Below are 17,726 nucleotides of genomic sequence, written 5' to 3'. Positions count from 1 at the left end.
ATAAATAAAACAACTGGCAATTCTATTTTGTTTTTTTGCAAAATATTTTATACCTGTGGAGTTCTCACTTTACATATTGCATTTTTTATTAACCCGGCGTGAATGAGATGAGAAATTGTCACACCAGCTATGAGGTGGGTAGGATATACCCGAAACTTCAATGCAGAATTTTTTATACTATAATTGTGTAAAAAGTATTTTTTCACTTGGGATAATAAAAATAGTATCTATTCAACAAGATGAGTAAATAAAATATTATGTTTAAGATTGAAAAGCATTTTTTTTAATTGAAATAACAAAGTGTCTATATTTTCTTTGAAAAACTACAAGTTTTGGTAGTTTAACATTTTTTTGTATAAAATTCTAACAAAATTACTTCTTTGGTTAATCAACATAACTATAGTATCTTTCAATTATAAAAATAGAAAAAAAACAAAGTTCTTATGAGATCAATTTGCACAGCACCAACATTACACCTACAAATCAACACAATCTCCACACATAAAAATCGCATGCTTCATACATATTGGCTTTTCACACTTCGAACAGCAATGTTTTGTTTTCCTATCTGTTTTTTAGTACACTCACTACACCTGACATATTTATTAGCCATTTTTTTGGAAACAGATAATGAAGGTTCTCCCAGTTGATCAGTAATCACTTTTCGAGTTTCCCTTGGAAGATGTGTTTTTTTGTCTAATGCAAAGACTATCATTTGAGAAATCTAGAAATAAATCTAAAAATACTATAAATAACTATAACTCATAAACTTACTATCAACTCAAAAATGTAACACCGACTATGAGGTCGGGTGTGACGTACCCCAGTCACCTTTGCTCATGTGTATCTCCCGCTGACGCAGGCGCAACACTAAACTCAACACTGCACTCGTCTCCTACTCCCTTATCTCCAGCTACTGTGATGACGGGATTTCCATGACAAAAATAACATTAAATAATCTGCATTTAAAATCTTCTCGGGTATGACATACCCCCTCACTCACACCGGGTTAAGATGTGTTTCTGCATATATTTCTGTCTTTATATGAATAGTTGTAAGTATAAAGCTAAAAAATAAACCTAAGCAATAATAATACACTTTAAAACTAGTCTATTTTAAACAAAATTGTTGTTTACTTTTTTCTTACTGTTTTACAGATTACAATTTTAATACTAAATTTATAATCTCTCTCTCTCTCTCTCTCTTGAATTTTTGCTTCTCTACAAAATAATAACAACTAATTCATGGCAGTATTTCCCAGTTTTTCATGAAAGCATTGCCAAGCGTATGAGATGCTTTTTCCATCCCTAAAGTCAATACAACTGCCTGTCAGGTCAGCCTTGTATATTTCTAAAGATTCTATACATCTTAAAATTGCCACCAAATCTTTACATATATAATTTATATTTTACATCTGTATTTTTTGTTCCAATTATTTAAAAAAGTTTTGAAATTGGTTCTGCACATTCCAATTTAGAATGTTGTTGACCTGATGCAGATCTTGTAAGATTGGAAATGATTGTTGAATTTTACATTACATAGTTTATTTATTGCATTTATTATGTAATTACATTAACACAGTTTTTTTTCAATAACATAATACTTTAAAAATATTTTTCTTTTATAGCAATAAACAAAGAGATTAATCTATCTTATGTATCTGCACTGATATAATTATAGTAGTTTTACATGTGTAAAGTATGAAATTACTTTTATTTGTCAATAAGGTTTTTCAGTAAGTGATAAAATATTTAACACATCTTAAAAACTGATAAACCAAATGAAGGCATAAAGTTTGTAATATTTAAAAAAATAATCAAAAATATTAACATTATATACTGTATTTATGTTACTTACACAAACCGACATTTCAATATGTTTTATACAGAAATGGAACTTAAATTTTTGATTCTGAACATTGATTTCATACAAGATCTAAGTACTGTATCTCATTTTTAAGAAAATTATTTTTCATATGAATTATTTTTCAATTTAAGAATGTAAAATTCACCACAATAAAAGTCTCAAACTGTACATACTAGTAGTAAAATTTATCAATTTCTAAATTTTTCCGACTTTTATTCATTATTATTTTGTTTAAATATTAACATAATAAGAATTGTATTGGTTTAATAATTTGTGGCTATATCCAATTTTTTAAAGATTTTATTAATGTGAGACAGTCATAAATTAATCTTTTTATTTCAATTTGTAAGATTTACATAATAATCTGTGTTATCTAAACCTGTTTTTAGAAAATGAATTATATCTGTATTATAAATGGAATGTGCAAGTGTAGTTTACATAAAATGCCTTACAGAAAAATTAAGCAAATTATCACCATCAGTCATTCCTGCTGATACCCAGATCATGAAAAATAAAACTTTTATACCACTACTACTTTTCTCCAAACTCTTCTATTGACAGACAAGTTTTTAGCCTAAAGTTAAATTCTATCAATACACTTTTGTCTAGGATGTCCCTTTGTTTTTCCCCCTCTGATTTTAGCTTCAAATACCTGTTTGGCTAGCAAATGTTTACAATAAATCACTTTTTAAACTATTAATATTAGTCAGTCTATTAATTTTGATGTTTTTGGTAATTCATTGATTTCAGGTTTAATAAATTACAAGTAAATAAAATTTGTGGCATTTATATTGAATTTATTATTAAAACTAAATATTTTTAATCTTGAAAACAAAAACCCTCATTTCTCATCAAAAGATTAGAAACTGATCTGTTATATGAAACTATTAAAAGAAGCATTCTAAAATGATAGTTTTAAAAGGTATCTTTCATGGCATTTACAAATTCATAAGTATTTTCAGTATTATAACCTTTAAAGACTACATCAGTGATTAAATTATGATTCATTAAGATCAATATTTTAAGCAAACAATATATTAAAATAATAATAAAAGCAGATTAGAAGAATAATTAATAACATCAAGTTTAAATAACTATTCACCACACCAACTTAAAAAATTACTCATATAGAACCATTTTACGGTGTGGTAACATTGAAAAACATCAAGTTTTTTGCTCCGTTCATTAAGATTTAAATCCTTTAGTAGAAAAAATGTTTGAAGTATAAATTATTTAAAGAAAACTATTTATCTCAAAAATACAAAAAATATGGTAAATTATTATTCTGAATACTTTATTTGCTTAAGAAGAATGTGAGAGAGAATTATTAATTTAAACTTGCATATATCTCTAAGCCCAATAGCTATATATTTAATCCAGCAATCACGTGACTTTACACAAAACTATAGATTTATTTTTTAATATAAACAGAATAATTTCAAATAAATCAATACAATTTAATTAATTTATTTATTTAAAAACAAAAAATTTATTCTTGTAATTTTTCTGAAAAACACATTTTCTTTTGTGCTGGCTCATCATCTTTACTTTGTAATGTGACTTCTTTAGGCAACTTAAATGATACTCTCATCATTTCTTTATTTGGAGATACATTTCTCACAAAAGTCACTTCTACATCAGTTTTCAACTGATATTGTAAATAAAATTCTATTGTTTGTTTTGCTGCTTCTTTGTAATTATCAGCATCTTTAATAAAGCAATAACAATGGATAAAAGGCATTTCACCATATTCGTCATCTGTTAAATCACTATAGAATCCTATAAACTCATTTAAAAATTCAGCTGCACTAGCTGGAAGATTCATTACAATATGTATTTTTGATAATTTATTATTTTTCCAAATTTCTTTTACTTTTGGTTTAATTACTTCATGAATAAAATTTCTTCCATCCATATTATATGTTTTTATCCAAGAATCTACTTTATTAGCTAGTACATTAATATTAAGCCATTCAAAACTATGAACATTAAGATCATTTGCAAATACTTCACACTTCTTTTTTGCAGCAGGTATTGCAAATGGACCAACACCAGCAAAAACATCAAACAAGAAATTTCCAGATTCCAATTTTGAAATAATTCGTTCATGTTCTGTACAAAGTCTAGGATTCCAATAAACTTTTGAGAAATCAAATTTATAAATACAACCATTTTCTTTAACACAAACATTCATATTATTTTCACCACTAAGAATTTCCATTGTGAAGAATCTAAAGGTAGAATCTATAGTGTTGGTTTTGTTAACTACTGTTTTAACATTCTGAAGTTTATCCAAAAAGACTTCTCCAATTAAATTTTTGTATTCAAGCACTGGTTCTTTTAGATTTAAATGTAAAATATGACCAATTATACTATAAGATGTCACACGAAGATCAGGAGGCAATACAGCTTTGAGAATAATATCAGGTCTCCAATTTTCATAACCAATATCTAGTTTCTTCCAAGTTAAATTTTCTTCTTTTATTTTATTTTCTAATAATTTAGTTATTTCAATATCTTTAAAATCATTAAAACATTTAATCAAGTCAGGATTAATATATATAAACTTTATATTTTCACAATTTGTTTCATGCAAACTCTTGAAGTTAAACAATTTTAAAATATATGGTTTCACTATTTTAAGAATTTTTAAAGAACTCTCTTTTGGAACAGATAAACAAGGAACGTCTACAGTTTTTCTGAAAGCATCACGATTTAATTGCTTCATTCCTCTAACAGATTCAGGTGGTAAAAGAATGCTTGTCTTTTTATCTTGATTCATTGTTGCTTCAATACACAACTTATTACATATGAAAAAAAAATTAATAATTTTTTTTGGAAAAGTTAAAATAACATTGTTTATCATATTTTTAGAAAATGTTCTCCATATGTTTTGATGATTAAGCTGAGTGATTTTTAGAACAGCAAAATGTTTCCCATAAATTCTGTAAAAAAGTATTTATATTTAGTTTTATGTATATTTTTAAATAATTACCGTATTTACTCGCATATAAGATGAGGTTTTTATTCATTTTTCTCTGCTTCAATAACCTAGGTCATCCTATATGCGTGAGCGAAGAATTCATTTCGTTTTTGCAATAATTTTTGTAAACCGTGTATTTTTTACTGGATGCTCACCCTCTGGTGTTTAAAAACAAAAGTAATTTATCCAGGTCATTTGAATCATTCTTGTGTATTATCAGGAGTAAAGATGAATAGCAAAAAGAAAAGCCAAGCTTTTGAATTGAATTCCAAAATTACACGTGAGCCCAATATAAGTTTTAATTCATTCCCACATAAAAACAGATGATTATTTGGAAATCAGAATTTGAAGAAACTCATAAGTGTAATCGACAGAGTGAATTTGACTGTTAAGAATTGACAAACAAGGTTCCCAATAATTGTCCAGCTTTACATGAACAAATTATGTTGTCGATTTTACAAGATTTTTACTTGAAGTTTAAAATGCCAGTAATTTTTGTGGAAAAATGTGTGCATTTACATGCATTTGACATTTTATTTGTGGTTAAACGAAATAAAATTAGAATTGTATTAATAAATCTAATTTTCTTTCTTTTGATTTTTAAAGTCACACCTCATCCTATATGATATCATCTTATATCCGAGTAAATATGGTATTATGCTGTTTGCAATTATTATAGTATTTAAAATTTACTTTTCATAACTAAAAATGACTTATTTAAAATATTACCGAAATGATATTTTCTTTTGTAAGCACTAGTCATTACTGTTAAAATTCAATAAAATCTGAACTCCATTCACAGAGTCTAGTAAATTAATCATTTGCAATGATTATTTAAAAACAGCCAATGATCATTATAAAATATAGTACAATTAATAAATATGATTATTTAGCATTATAAATTCTTTCCATAAACTAACAACATGAATAGACAAAATTACTGTGAATAACAATCATATGTACAGTACTGTAGGCTCTACATTATGTATTCCACAATACCTGTAATATTATCTATTTTCTTATTTTCATTTAAAACAGAGTCACGAAATACAAATTTTCAATGGAAACTAACATTGCATGTTTAGCTAACATTTATATTAATTTTATATAACAGGTATTAACTGAAAATAATCATATAGGCCCTATTAATCATTATTTTTCATATTGATGGAAAGTAGCAATTAAATAATTATTTGTAGATAGTAATAGTGAGAAATATTTCAATACAATTTGATTGAACTGCAACAAAGCTAATAAAATCTAAAAAATGTACAGTACAACTCATTTCACAAATCTTGGCATGGCTATAAGAATTCACAGTAGCAGAGACCAGTCTATTACTTAGAATCTAGTCTTTAGAAATGGATTGTTTGACAAATCTTTGACAAGACCATTCTGCATTACCAAAAAAAGGCTCTTGAACTTGTTTAAAACTGCCAGTGCCTCAACCAAGAACTCTACAAACTTCAGTGAAGATATATTAAATGATTTGTATGTTTATTTTAAATAAAAAAGTTTAAAAACTATTAGTATTGTTCCTATATTAAAAATGAGTATATTAATTTTTGATATAGTAAAAATCTATCTAAAACAAAATGGAACATAATCTTTTGTAAAATGAAAAAAACTGGCTGGCATGTTTTTATTAATGAAAAAAAAGCAGATGATATATGAATAGGTAGATAACTGTCAATCTAGTTGATCAGTTAACTGCCAGTGACTAGTCATATATTGTGGATCAGCCTTTATCTTTGACTGGAATTTAAAATTGGCATATAACCTGCATCCCCTTTCAAACACAGATAACTTGCACATTATCCCCTGAAATTATGGTAATTACTTTTTTATTTTTAGTGTGCTGCCCAAACACCACACTGCATCGCCATTTTTGGTATTCACACACAACCGCTATCCCTCCCCACATAGCTGCACATTCCCACTACCCACCATTTTAAATATGGACGTAAACCTCCTATCCAACAAAATTTAAATCGTTAGATCATTATTTATAGTTTACGAGATATAAACGTGACAAATCTTGTCATTTGTTTGGTCACTCCAGTTTCTCCCTATACCAAACCAAATTTAAAGACATGTTTGGATCAAAAAGGAGCAAGTGTGACAGACGGATTTCCAACTTTTTCTGTTAAAAATCTTATTCCCTGACTTTCCAGTTCTGTATGGACCCTGCATATTATATCAAGTTAATTTAAAATAATATAAAATTTATCAGTGTGTTTAATCTAACATAAAAACCAGCTTTAAGTTTGAGAGGTTATTAATTGAGATTAAACATTGTTTTTTTGTCTCAGCTCCAAATGAGGATCTGAAGCTGAGACGAACAAACGTTCTAGAAAGGCATTTCAACCATACATATTTCTGATTCCTATAAGCCTTCAAATGTTTTTTTGGGGATACTCCATTTAATTTGAAGTTGTTTATATCAAAACCAATTTTACATTCAACTGTAATTTCCAAACTTGCTGCAGAAGAACTTTTTTTTAATGATATCACTTCATTCTGTTTTGTTTATGAAACAACAAAAATAGTATAATTACTGTCACATTTAATTTTTTTGATTTTAAAATAACTTTCATATCTTAAGTTTAGTTCATAGAGGGCAAATTGCTGACAAAAAGCAGAAAATCCAACAAATATTGAGTTAGCAGTGAAGTCCTTGCTAAAAATTTTTCTGGTTTTACAAATTGTGAACATATTTTAACATGTGGAACTTTTCTGCTGATGAAAAAATATTTGCCACTGATTGGAACAATGAATTTCTGGAGATGAGAAAAAGATTTAAATATGGAAGTCATGAAGAATATACTTTTAAATTACAAGGGGGACCCAAAAAAAAAAAACCGTATTGAGAGCACGCTGCAATTCATAGACATAGTAGAGAGTTCTCCCATTACATGGGGTTAGTAGAGACCTTCACAAAACAGCTGTGCAAACAGCATCAGTTTGTATGTTTACATTTGAGCGTAGTGTTGTGTTTCTCTTACTGTTATTTTGTTCCTCCTGCAAAGTTCTGGGCGTCCTTCAACATCTTGAAACGATCTGCCAAAAAAGTGTTAAGACATCTGCGAGAGGATGAGCAAAGGAAACGCCCAGAACTTTGGCAGTAACCCACTACTTGGTCTCTCAGGGATGGCCTGTCGTTCTCCACCCTCTGTATTCACCAGATCTAGCCCCATGCAACTTTTTTCTGTTTCCAAGAATGAAGAAAAATCTAAAAGGGAAGCATTTTGATGATGTGGAGGCGATAAAAACAGCTTTGCTAAGGGACGATATCAAGGTTGAAGAGTTCCAGAGATGCTTCAAANGTTTTTACTTTGTTTAAAAATGATAATTATTTGTCTGCTGTTTTCATGTTAATTGACACTTGTATCAATGGAGCATGCCACTGACTGCATAATAATATTTTGTTATTTTGTTTAATCATTGTTAAGTTTTTGCCATTTTTTTATTTTTTTAATAATTTTTTTTGTTTTGACATTTATTCTGCAAAATAAAATAATAGCAAATAATCACAAAAATAATTCATAAAGTCTTGTAATTAATAATTCTTTTTGCTGTTCTGGAAAAACAGATGCAATCCTTTTTTAATAAAGCATGATAGGAGAAAAATGGGCTAAATTCAATCAAACACCATCAACTGGCAGAAAATGGTATATTACTGATTTTACAACATAGTGGCATGACCATGATTATTTATAGATCATGCTTAAAACCACTAATAACTATTCCTCTATTTTCATATATGATAATGAAAGAGAGCACATTTTATCATCATATGTGCTCTATATTTCAATGGTGAAAGTATATAATAGACAGAACAAGTCAACTCTTCTAATCCTAATAGAAACTTTTAGAATGTTCTAGAATGTGTAGCATTTCATATAATCCTGCTCAAGAACTTCCAGACAATAACCCAGGAGAAGTCACAAACCAATGACAATATATTGGGTCTTGGTGGGTGACCATGATCTGCAAATTATTATTATTATTCTTTTTTTATAAAAACATTTTAACCTTTTTCTGTTTTCATCTATTAGATATTATTTATCACTCTGTTAAGTAATTTTATAAACATGAAATACAACTACTCAAAAACACTGAGTAAACTTGATACAAAGCTGCAAACTATGTTTATAAATATGTACCCTTGAAATGTCAAGAAATGCAAACAAAATTTTGGGGTTTTTTCTATGTTTGGGTGTGTGTGTGTGAGGAGCACAATTTTGTTCACCTTTTTTGAAGCTTAATAACTCTTGTGCTTTTTGTCAAAAATTTTCTGAAATTTGGCAGAGAGGGAGGTTTATTAGGGGACTGATGCTATTAAATTTTGGTGATTGATGGTTGAGGGACAATAAAGGGAGGTCATGTATTATAACTCGAGTAAGGTCAGACTTAATGATGATTTTACTTGTTATTAGCATTACAATTTTTTTATAAAACCCATTCCTACCTTCATAATTAAGCTTTTTGCCATTTTATAATATTAAAAACTTTTTATATTTTTAATTATTAAAATATCATAACAGATGGCACCATACACACAGTTTTATTAATAAATGTTGCTGGGAAATTAAGTAACTCATTGCTGGATTTTTCACAGTAATTTAACTAAGAGATACAGATTACTAGGTTAAGTACAATATTTCTATGTGAAACTACAAATAGTGTAAATCCATATTTTATTTTAGTTAAATTGAGAATAATGCCAAAGATGTTTTGTACAATACCTGGTTGCAAGTCAGGCTACACTGTATAAAAAGGTAATGAAAAACCTGAAAAATGACATTTTTTAAGCCAAAGATTAGTCAAGTAAATCTATGGAATCATCACATACCACAATTTGATCTAAAATTAACAACAAAATGAAGTATATGCAACTTTTATTTTGATGATAGGTTTCTGAAAACATTTAAGCACACAATAGATGGTAATGTTGAGATTCCTGTGGGAAGTGGGAATTAACCCCTGAAACTATTCTCACTAAATTTCATATGCCCTCTTACAAAGTTATCTACTAAAATCAAAACAGCAATCAAATCTAAATGATTACAACACAAGCCAGTTAAATTACCACATATTAATACAAAAGGTAAACTTTCCTATGGCATTTATAAAATTAATTAATTTTTTAGTAACTGAACCATCAAACAGAAGCACATGTGACATGCAATTAGATTCTTGCACGGACAGATGTGAGAGCAATCATCAGCAAAAAATTCTCAAACTACATACATGTATGTATGTAGTTTGAGAATTTTTTGCTAGTGAGTATGTTTATTCAGTAGTAATACATTAATTGACAAGACTATGTCTTGTTTATAAAATTGTACTGCCGTTTTATGTTACCAGTGTAGAGGTATGAAGGAGTACATGTCAAGAGTTGATATTTGGCACAGAGTATTAGGTGCCCAAATCATTTGCACATAAAAAAATCCAGACTTGTAGGTAGTCAGGGGACCGAGAACCGAATCAAAATAAAATCCAAGATGGAGATCCTCTTCTACAAACAGACAAAACAGCCACCGAAGTCAGGTGGGGGAGAATACCACCCACAGTCATTCTAAGAAGTGAACTCTGACCTTAGGACTGAACAGGTAGTTTCTTCTATGTTAAATAAAATTTGTAATCTAATTTTATAAATTTGGGAGTGCTTCAAATCTGATGTTAAAACGGTTTTATGTCGTTACAAGTGGGGTTTTTTAACATTATCTAGTATAGTAAAACCGTGGGATCAATAAAAATTTGACATTATATTAGGGTTGTCGTTACATCCGATAACGTTATAATCGGGTTAAACTGGATATTGTTTGTGCAAAATAAAAAAATAATTTCAGACAATACAACAGCCACGATTATTTTTTTCAAAAACAGGAAATTTTCATTACGCATCGACAAAAATTCAGCCCAGGNGCACTGTATCGGAAAGACGACGAAGGACCTCCTGGTAGTACTCCTTTGCGATGGTTTGGCCTTGTGGTGCGTACTCACGACACACCACCCCACGAGAGTCGAAAAAACTGTCAACACGACCTTTGATATTGCTGCAGACCTGCCGCGCTTTTTTTGGCCTCGAGGATCGTCCCCGAAAGCCTGCTGAATCTTGCGAATTATTTACGCTCGGGTATCGCCAAGGTTTTTGGCAAAATTTGATGTAATATCGCTGCTCACGTTGTTCAGTCATTTTCCAGCTTAGTGGAATCCGACGAGAGTGCACTACATGACCTCACTCATAGGCCGATTGCCAACGACTGACGCTTCCTGCAGGCGGGAAAAAATTCAGGGCTGTGCATGACTGTCCCCTCTACAACTCCACCAAAGGAGGCCTCTCGCGCATCATTGGTTTACGCGAAAAAAAAAAGGTCCGATACTTTTTGAACAGACCTTGTATAATTATTAAATGTTAAATGTAATACTGTAATGGACAATAAATGTACTATATGTAACAATAATTAGTATATTCATGTTTAACTATCACTCATATTTGCATGGTTTTGAAAAAAAAAAACAATTAATTTTCTGCAATGCTGCTCAGTACAGATAATCATTCTAACTTTAAATTTATAAGCTTAAGTTATAAGAAAATTAATAATAAAATAAATTGAAAAAAAGAAACAAGTAATAGTAATTCCATATAAAAATTACAATAGTCCATCAGAACTGACACACAAACTGGAAATATATACTAAAACAATCACTTCACACCTAAGCGATAATTCCAGCAAACAAACAATAAAAAGGTTTAATGTTCAAACATTTTCGGCTGTCTTTCAGAGGCCCTCGTCAGGAAAAATTGCATAGAACAGAAAAAACAGCTCTATCTTTAACAGTTTTCGAACATAGCTGTGTTCTAATTTTTAACATTTAAACGATGTTGAAAACAAAAATCGTTACGTATTACAACATATAATTAAAATATTTATAAATAAAGTTATAAATAAATACAATAATAATATATATGGTGTTCATATATAAAATAATATATATGGTGGTAATAATATATTCATTGTTAAAAGTTAGCCCGATGTTTTAATGTATAAACGATGTGCGATAGGGAAAAATTGTTTCCTTTAAAAAATCATAATTATGCTTTGTGGCTTTGTAAATAATACTTCCACGATTGTGGAACAGGAATATAGTCAGAGTTAATGCAACCTTCCTTCATGCACGCTATAAAAATTTCAATAGCCTCCAACGAACGTAAGTCGTGTCGGTCAAACGCCCTGTGTAAAAGCATAGCTTCATCCCAACAAGGAGAAACCCCGGGTTCAGTAGCATACTGGGCTNAGACGAACAAACGTTCTAGAAAGGCATTTCAACCATACATATTTCTGATTCCTATAAGCCTTCAAATGTTTTTTTGGGGATACTCCATTTAATTTGAAGTTGTTTATATCAAAACCAATTTTACATTCAACTGTAATTTCCAAACTTGCTGCAGAAGAACTTTTTTTTAATGATATCACTTCATTCTGTTTTGTTTATGAAACAACAAAAATAGTATAATTACTGTCACATTTAATTTTTTTGATTTTAAAATAACTTTCATATCTTAAGTTTAGTTCATAGAGGGCAAATTGCTGACAAAAAGCAGAAAATCCAACAAATATTGAGTTAGCAGTGAAGTCCTTGCTAAAAATTTTTCTGGTTTTACAAATTGTGAACATATTTTAACATGTGGAACTTTTCTGCTGATGAAAAAATATTTGCCACTGATTGGAACAATGAATTTCTGGAGATGAGAAAAAGATTTAAATATGGAAGTCATGAAGAATATACTTTTAAATTACAAGGGGGACCCAAAAAAAAAAACCGTATTGAGAGCACGCTGCAATTCATAGACATAGTAGAGAGTTCTCCCATTACATGGGGTTAGTAGAGACCTTCACAAAACAGCTGTGCAAACAGCATCAGTTTGTATGTTTACATTTGAGCGTAGTGTTGTGTTTCTCTTACTGTTATTTTGTTCCTCCTGCAAAGTTCTGGGCGTCCTTCAACATCTTGAAACGATCTGCCAAAAAAGTGTTAAGACATCTGCGAGAGGATGAGCAAAGGAAACGCCCAGAACTTTGGCAGTAACCCACTACTTGGTCTCTCAGGGATGGCCTGTCGTTCTCCACCCTCTGTATTCACCAGATCTAGCCCCATGCAACTTTTTTCTGTTTCCAAGAATGAAGAAAAATCTAAAAGGGAAGCATTTTGATGATGTGGAGGCGATAAAAACAGCTTTGCTAAGGGACGATATCAAGGTTGAAGAGTTCCAGAGATGCTTCAAAAAGTGGGGAAAAAGACTTGACAAGTGCATCACATCTAATGGAGAGTACTTTGAAGGTGACTGAAGGAATTTTGTAAAAAAGTTAATAAAGTTTTTATACAAAAAATCTATTTTTTTTTATCCCCCCACGTATATTCTTGCAATTATTATAAGTAACTAGGTAGCCAGTTAATTAAAACTAAAAATAATAATTTAATTATTTTATTATTTTTAAATTCAAACTCTGGCTTTTGCACCAAAACTGAAATTAATTAATTAAAATTAAAATCAAATCAATTAAAACATAATATTTCAGAAAGTGTGGATAAAGTACAGTACTTGTCTGTCTTGATTGATTTGGTTGTATTTCATTCAGGCAGAGCTGAGTTTCTATTTATAGCACTTCTTTGTAAAGTATTAGTTTCAGTGGTAATAATAAAAAGTTATTTTTAAATAAAATTTCTTAGCAGAAAGTTATTTAACTTGTTGCTAGATTTTTTGAAAAAGTGATATCATGGATATGTTATTATGGAATCCATTAAAACATAATATTTCAGAAAGTGTGGATAAAGTACAGTACTTGTCTGTCTTGATTGATTTGGTTGTATTTCATTCAGGCAGAGCTGAGTTTCTATTTATAGCACTTCTTTGTAAAGTATTAGTTTCAGTGGTAATAATAAAAAGTTATTTTTAAATAAAATTTCTTAGCAGAAAGTTATTTAACTTGTTGCTAGATTTTTTGAAAAAGTGATATCATGGATATGTTATTATGGAATCCATGATATCCATAATGTAAGAATAAACGAAAACACAGGAGTATAATTAGATCCCATCTGGTACCCTTACTTCAACATCTGAAACCTATTAGCCAGCAAGTAATATTTATATCACCAATACCAAATACAGTAATACCCCGAACTTACACGATAGGTGGGACCAAGCGATAACCACGTAAGTCAAATTTGCGTAAGTCAGGGTATAATTTCTCAATGTGTGTAAAATCCAAGTCGGGTGTATGTAAGCTAATAAATGTTCTCGTTAATCTTATATCGTCTTTTGATTCGTTCATTGTTATAAGAAATCACCACATAGAGTCTCTGAAGGCTCCGTAGATATAACAAACACAGAAATAAATAACACAAAATAAATTGTAGCTATGTGTCGATTCCGCACGACACGTCCAAACACGTAAGCTGAACAATTGTGTGGGGGAATGAGTAATCCAGAGTTGCGTGGCGCTCAAACAAAAGACGAATCGACGAGATTTGAAAATCACATAACTCCGGGTTCGCGTAAGTCGGGGTAGTGTAAGTCGAGGTATTACTGTACCACCCTATAGTAGCATCGCTTCTGTAGTAGGGAACATTGTATGAGTTAACTGTCTGCTAGAACTTATGTAACCTTACTTAAAACAGCTCTCATTTTTGTAACTGTAATCTTGAGCAAAGATTTTAATCTGTGGTTGCTATTTGTTTGGAAAACATAATGTAACAACTGTAAAAAATTCTGAAAATGAAGTTATCAATGCATCAGCAACAAAATAGAATGTTTCTTTTATGTATGTATAAAAATGTAATTTTGTACTATTTTAATTCAAAACCCAAATGTCTGCAACAAAAAACCACTTGTAATTTTGTAGATGCCTGTATGTCCACCAAATTGTAACAAATACGGCTGAAGGTTGACAGACCACTTGTCCAAAATACATACTGTTGTCATAATAAACCTGTGGCTACCTACTTCTGTGTGATCACTCCAACAACATAGCGTGTGATAAGTCCTCCAATAAAGCCAAAACTTAGTGCTCATAGTTTCATATTTCACAGAAAAATAAATGTAATGTTAAATAATAATTTAGTTTATATTTTCACTTGTACTTGTCAACCAGTATATTATTATGTACATGAGACTGAAAGAATATCAAAAACAAGACTAATAGAGCATATATGAGCTGTGAAGTATAATTACATTAGCTCAGCAGTTTGCCACACACTGCAATCGTGCCAGTTGTGAGATCTCACTCAACAGCATCGAAATTCTTTAAAAAAGAAAACATTTTGAACATCTAAAAGTTATTAAAATAAATGAAAATAACAATGAATTTAAACACTGGCATTGTCATCAGTGAGATCGGCAACCATTACTACAAAAATAAAAGGATTCCATTTTAAGATGTTCTTCCTTTCCATCTTTTAATTCACTATACTGTATAACAATCAGACTCCCTGATAATAGTAGAAAAGCATTTTTGCCTTGTTTTCTGGCTAGTTTTTATTGCTTTTAAAGTTTTTATTCCTTTTATTTGTCAATTTTTTCTATTTTTAGTAAGGTTTTTTAATTTTACAGATATAATACCCTTTTATTGTTTTTTTATTAGTATTTATTCATTTTACCATATTTATTTATTTTTAAATTTCTTTCAGTTTTACCCTATGCTTTTAACACTTAATCCAGGTGTCACCATTAGTTATATTACAAGTAATTTTTTGTTTTTTTGTAAGTTATATGCATATTTAAAAATAAATAACTATAAATATGTTCTTTAATTTCTTTCTTATATAATTTTATCATTATATGTAATAAGGACTAAAGAGGACATATGGCCTGAAATGCATTTCCTTTTATAAAAATAGAAAATAAAATCTATCTTTTCCATCAAGAAAAGTGTTCCTGTATGATAAGGTCTCTGTAGCAAATTTGTGCTTAATTCCAAAGAACATACAATTATGTTATAATTCCATTAATCCTTTAATACAGTCAAATTTTATTAGTTAAAAATGTAATGTTAAAGCTGCCCAATAAAAATATCTTCAACTTGTTAAAAACTTTATGTGAAAAAAGTACATAGCATTTAACAGTACATGTAATTAGATAATGTCATCAGAAACATAAATTTATTGGACATTTCAATTAAATACAAAAATCATCAAAATTAACTTCAAAATTTTCATTCTCACAGATATGTTCATGTTCAATATTTTCATCCTCCTCCTTTGTCCTTGTTGTATACATTTCTTCCAACACCATGGCAAAATACTTGCCAGAAGATTTGTCTTGAAAAAGACAACCAAAGTTCCAGTTCCAGTCACCATTCACAATCTTGAAAATGTAACCAATAACTTTTTTATCATTTATTTTTATTAATTTTTCCTCTTCTATATAAAATTTGTCTGAGAGATTTTCATCATTGACGAAGAAACAATGTTCAAATCGTCTTTTGCTAAACGAAACTCCATCATCTTTGTAAAACTGTGTATAACATTTTAGAAATCTCTTCAATCCACCCATATTGTAATAGGAATCATCAGATAACTCCTCGTCTGATGTACTAGCAATAGAGTCAAATGATGAGTCAGGATTTTCAACTGATGAATAATCATCATCAGTAGAAGATTCATCATCAGAAAATAAACCTATGGGAAATCCCCAGTTTCTTACATGCATCCAATCATATCTATTCATATAATTTGGTACTTTGAAATTATTTCCAATATCAGATTTCATTAAATATTCATCTATCTTCTCCGGGGAAATGTTTTCATGATGAACTATTTTTACTTTAGAATCATGCAATGTACTCAAATTATATCTACCAGGTAAGAATTCTCTTTTGGTATTTATTTCATAAATAATTGTACCACCACAAGATTTGATTTTTTTATTTTTCTTCAAGAATATATCTTGTATATCTCCAAATCCAACAAATCCAGTTACCTCCATTTGACTTTAAATCTTAAATGAGGCAAAAAATCTTAAACTTATCTGTAAGAAAAACGCATTTAATTCCAAAATATTAATGAAATTTATAATATACTAAGTAAATTTTAATAAAATAAATTAAGTATGAAATGCAGCATGTGTTTATTAAAACCCTTCGATGGGTGCACTGCAGCATTTTGCTATACAATATAGATAAAGTTATTTTTAAGATTACAGGTGTTGTGGAAGTGCACTTGAGTATTCTTTATTCATACCAGATGTAACCATATATGGTTCAAATGGTCTTTCTTTCTTTAACCATTTACTTGTTAATGAGCTTCAAATAGTTGTATCATTTCTGCAGTGTACTTGCTGTTACGTGCCTTGCCATGTAAGTATAATTTTCGTTTACTATCTCATTTATTTTTTAAATATATTTGCAACAGTAGCTTTTTTATTCACATTTTTTGCACAAATATTTTAATTTAATTATATCATAGGATTTAATAAGTTTTTAGAACTATATTCCTTTGAAAATATATCAAGCAGTTTTCAGGATGTTTATATTTTTGTGATATTTTTAGGTCTCATAAAGCTTTGACTCAGAATGAGTTGGATAGAGGAAAGAGAAGAGCCAAAAAACACAAATTATGACAGTGAAATTAAGTCAGAAGAGCAGGAGATTGTAGAAGTAGACAATTATGACAGTGACTCTAAACCACGTGTTCCCAACCTATGGGTCGCGACCCAGAAAGGGGTCGCAACGGGTTTTCTGTGGGGTCGCCAACTTATGCAGTAAACTAAAACAAAATTTTCACTATAATGCAATATTTATTTTTAATGGTGTCTTAAAGTTTGAATAATTTCATATATTTTTAAAAAATTAAAATAAGTGTAATCTGGGTA

General features: G+C 29.6%; 2 protein-coding genes across 5 annotated transcripts in view; both read right to left on the bottom strand.

Moving 5' to 3' along the window:
• Positions 1–1,262: 1,262 nt before the first annotated feature.
• The window catches only part of LOC111626290 (tRNA (guanine(37)-N1)-methyltransferase-like), a 26,841-nt gene continuing 10,377 nt past the window's right edge, over positions 1,263–17,726 (bottom strand). For both annotated transcript variants that reach the window (XM_023369611.1, XM_023369610.1), the window contains exon 2: positions 1,263–4,811. In XM_023369611.1, coding sequence (XP_023225379.1) covers positions 3,356–4,732 — 1,377 coding nt within the window. In that variant the 5' untranslated portion in view covers positions 4,733–4,811 and the 3' untranslated portion in view covers positions 1,263–3,355. The remainder of the gene's footprint in view (positions 4,812–17,726) is intronic.
• The window catches only part of LOC111626291, a 10,139-nt gene continuing 8,202 nt past the window's right edge, over positions 15,790–17,726 (bottom strand). For 2 of the 3 annotated variants that reach the window (XM_023369612.1, XM_023369613.1), the window contains exon 2: positions 15,790–16,883. In XM_023369612.1, the coding sequence (XP_023225380.1) occupies positions 16,032–16,841 (810 nt within the window). In that variant the 5' untranslated portion in view covers positions 16,842–16,883 and the 3' untranslated portion in view covers positions 15,790–16,031. The remainder of the gene's footprint in view (positions 16,884–17,726) is intronic. The other variant, XM_023369614.1, reaches the window with a different exon arrangement.

The sequence above is a fragment of the Centruroides sculpturatus genome, unplaced genomic scaffold (assembly GCF_000671375.1).
Source record: "Centruroides sculpturatus isolate CEXI.00-Female unplaced genomic scaffold, Cexi_2.0 scaffold182, whole genome shotgun sequence".
Lineage (NCBI taxonomy): Eukaryota > Metazoa > Arthropoda > Arachnida > Scorpiones > Buthidae > Centruroides > Centruroides sculpturatus.
The sequence above is the reverse complement of the archived record's forward strand: the minus strand, read 5'-3'. Positions and strand labels throughout refer to the sequence as shown.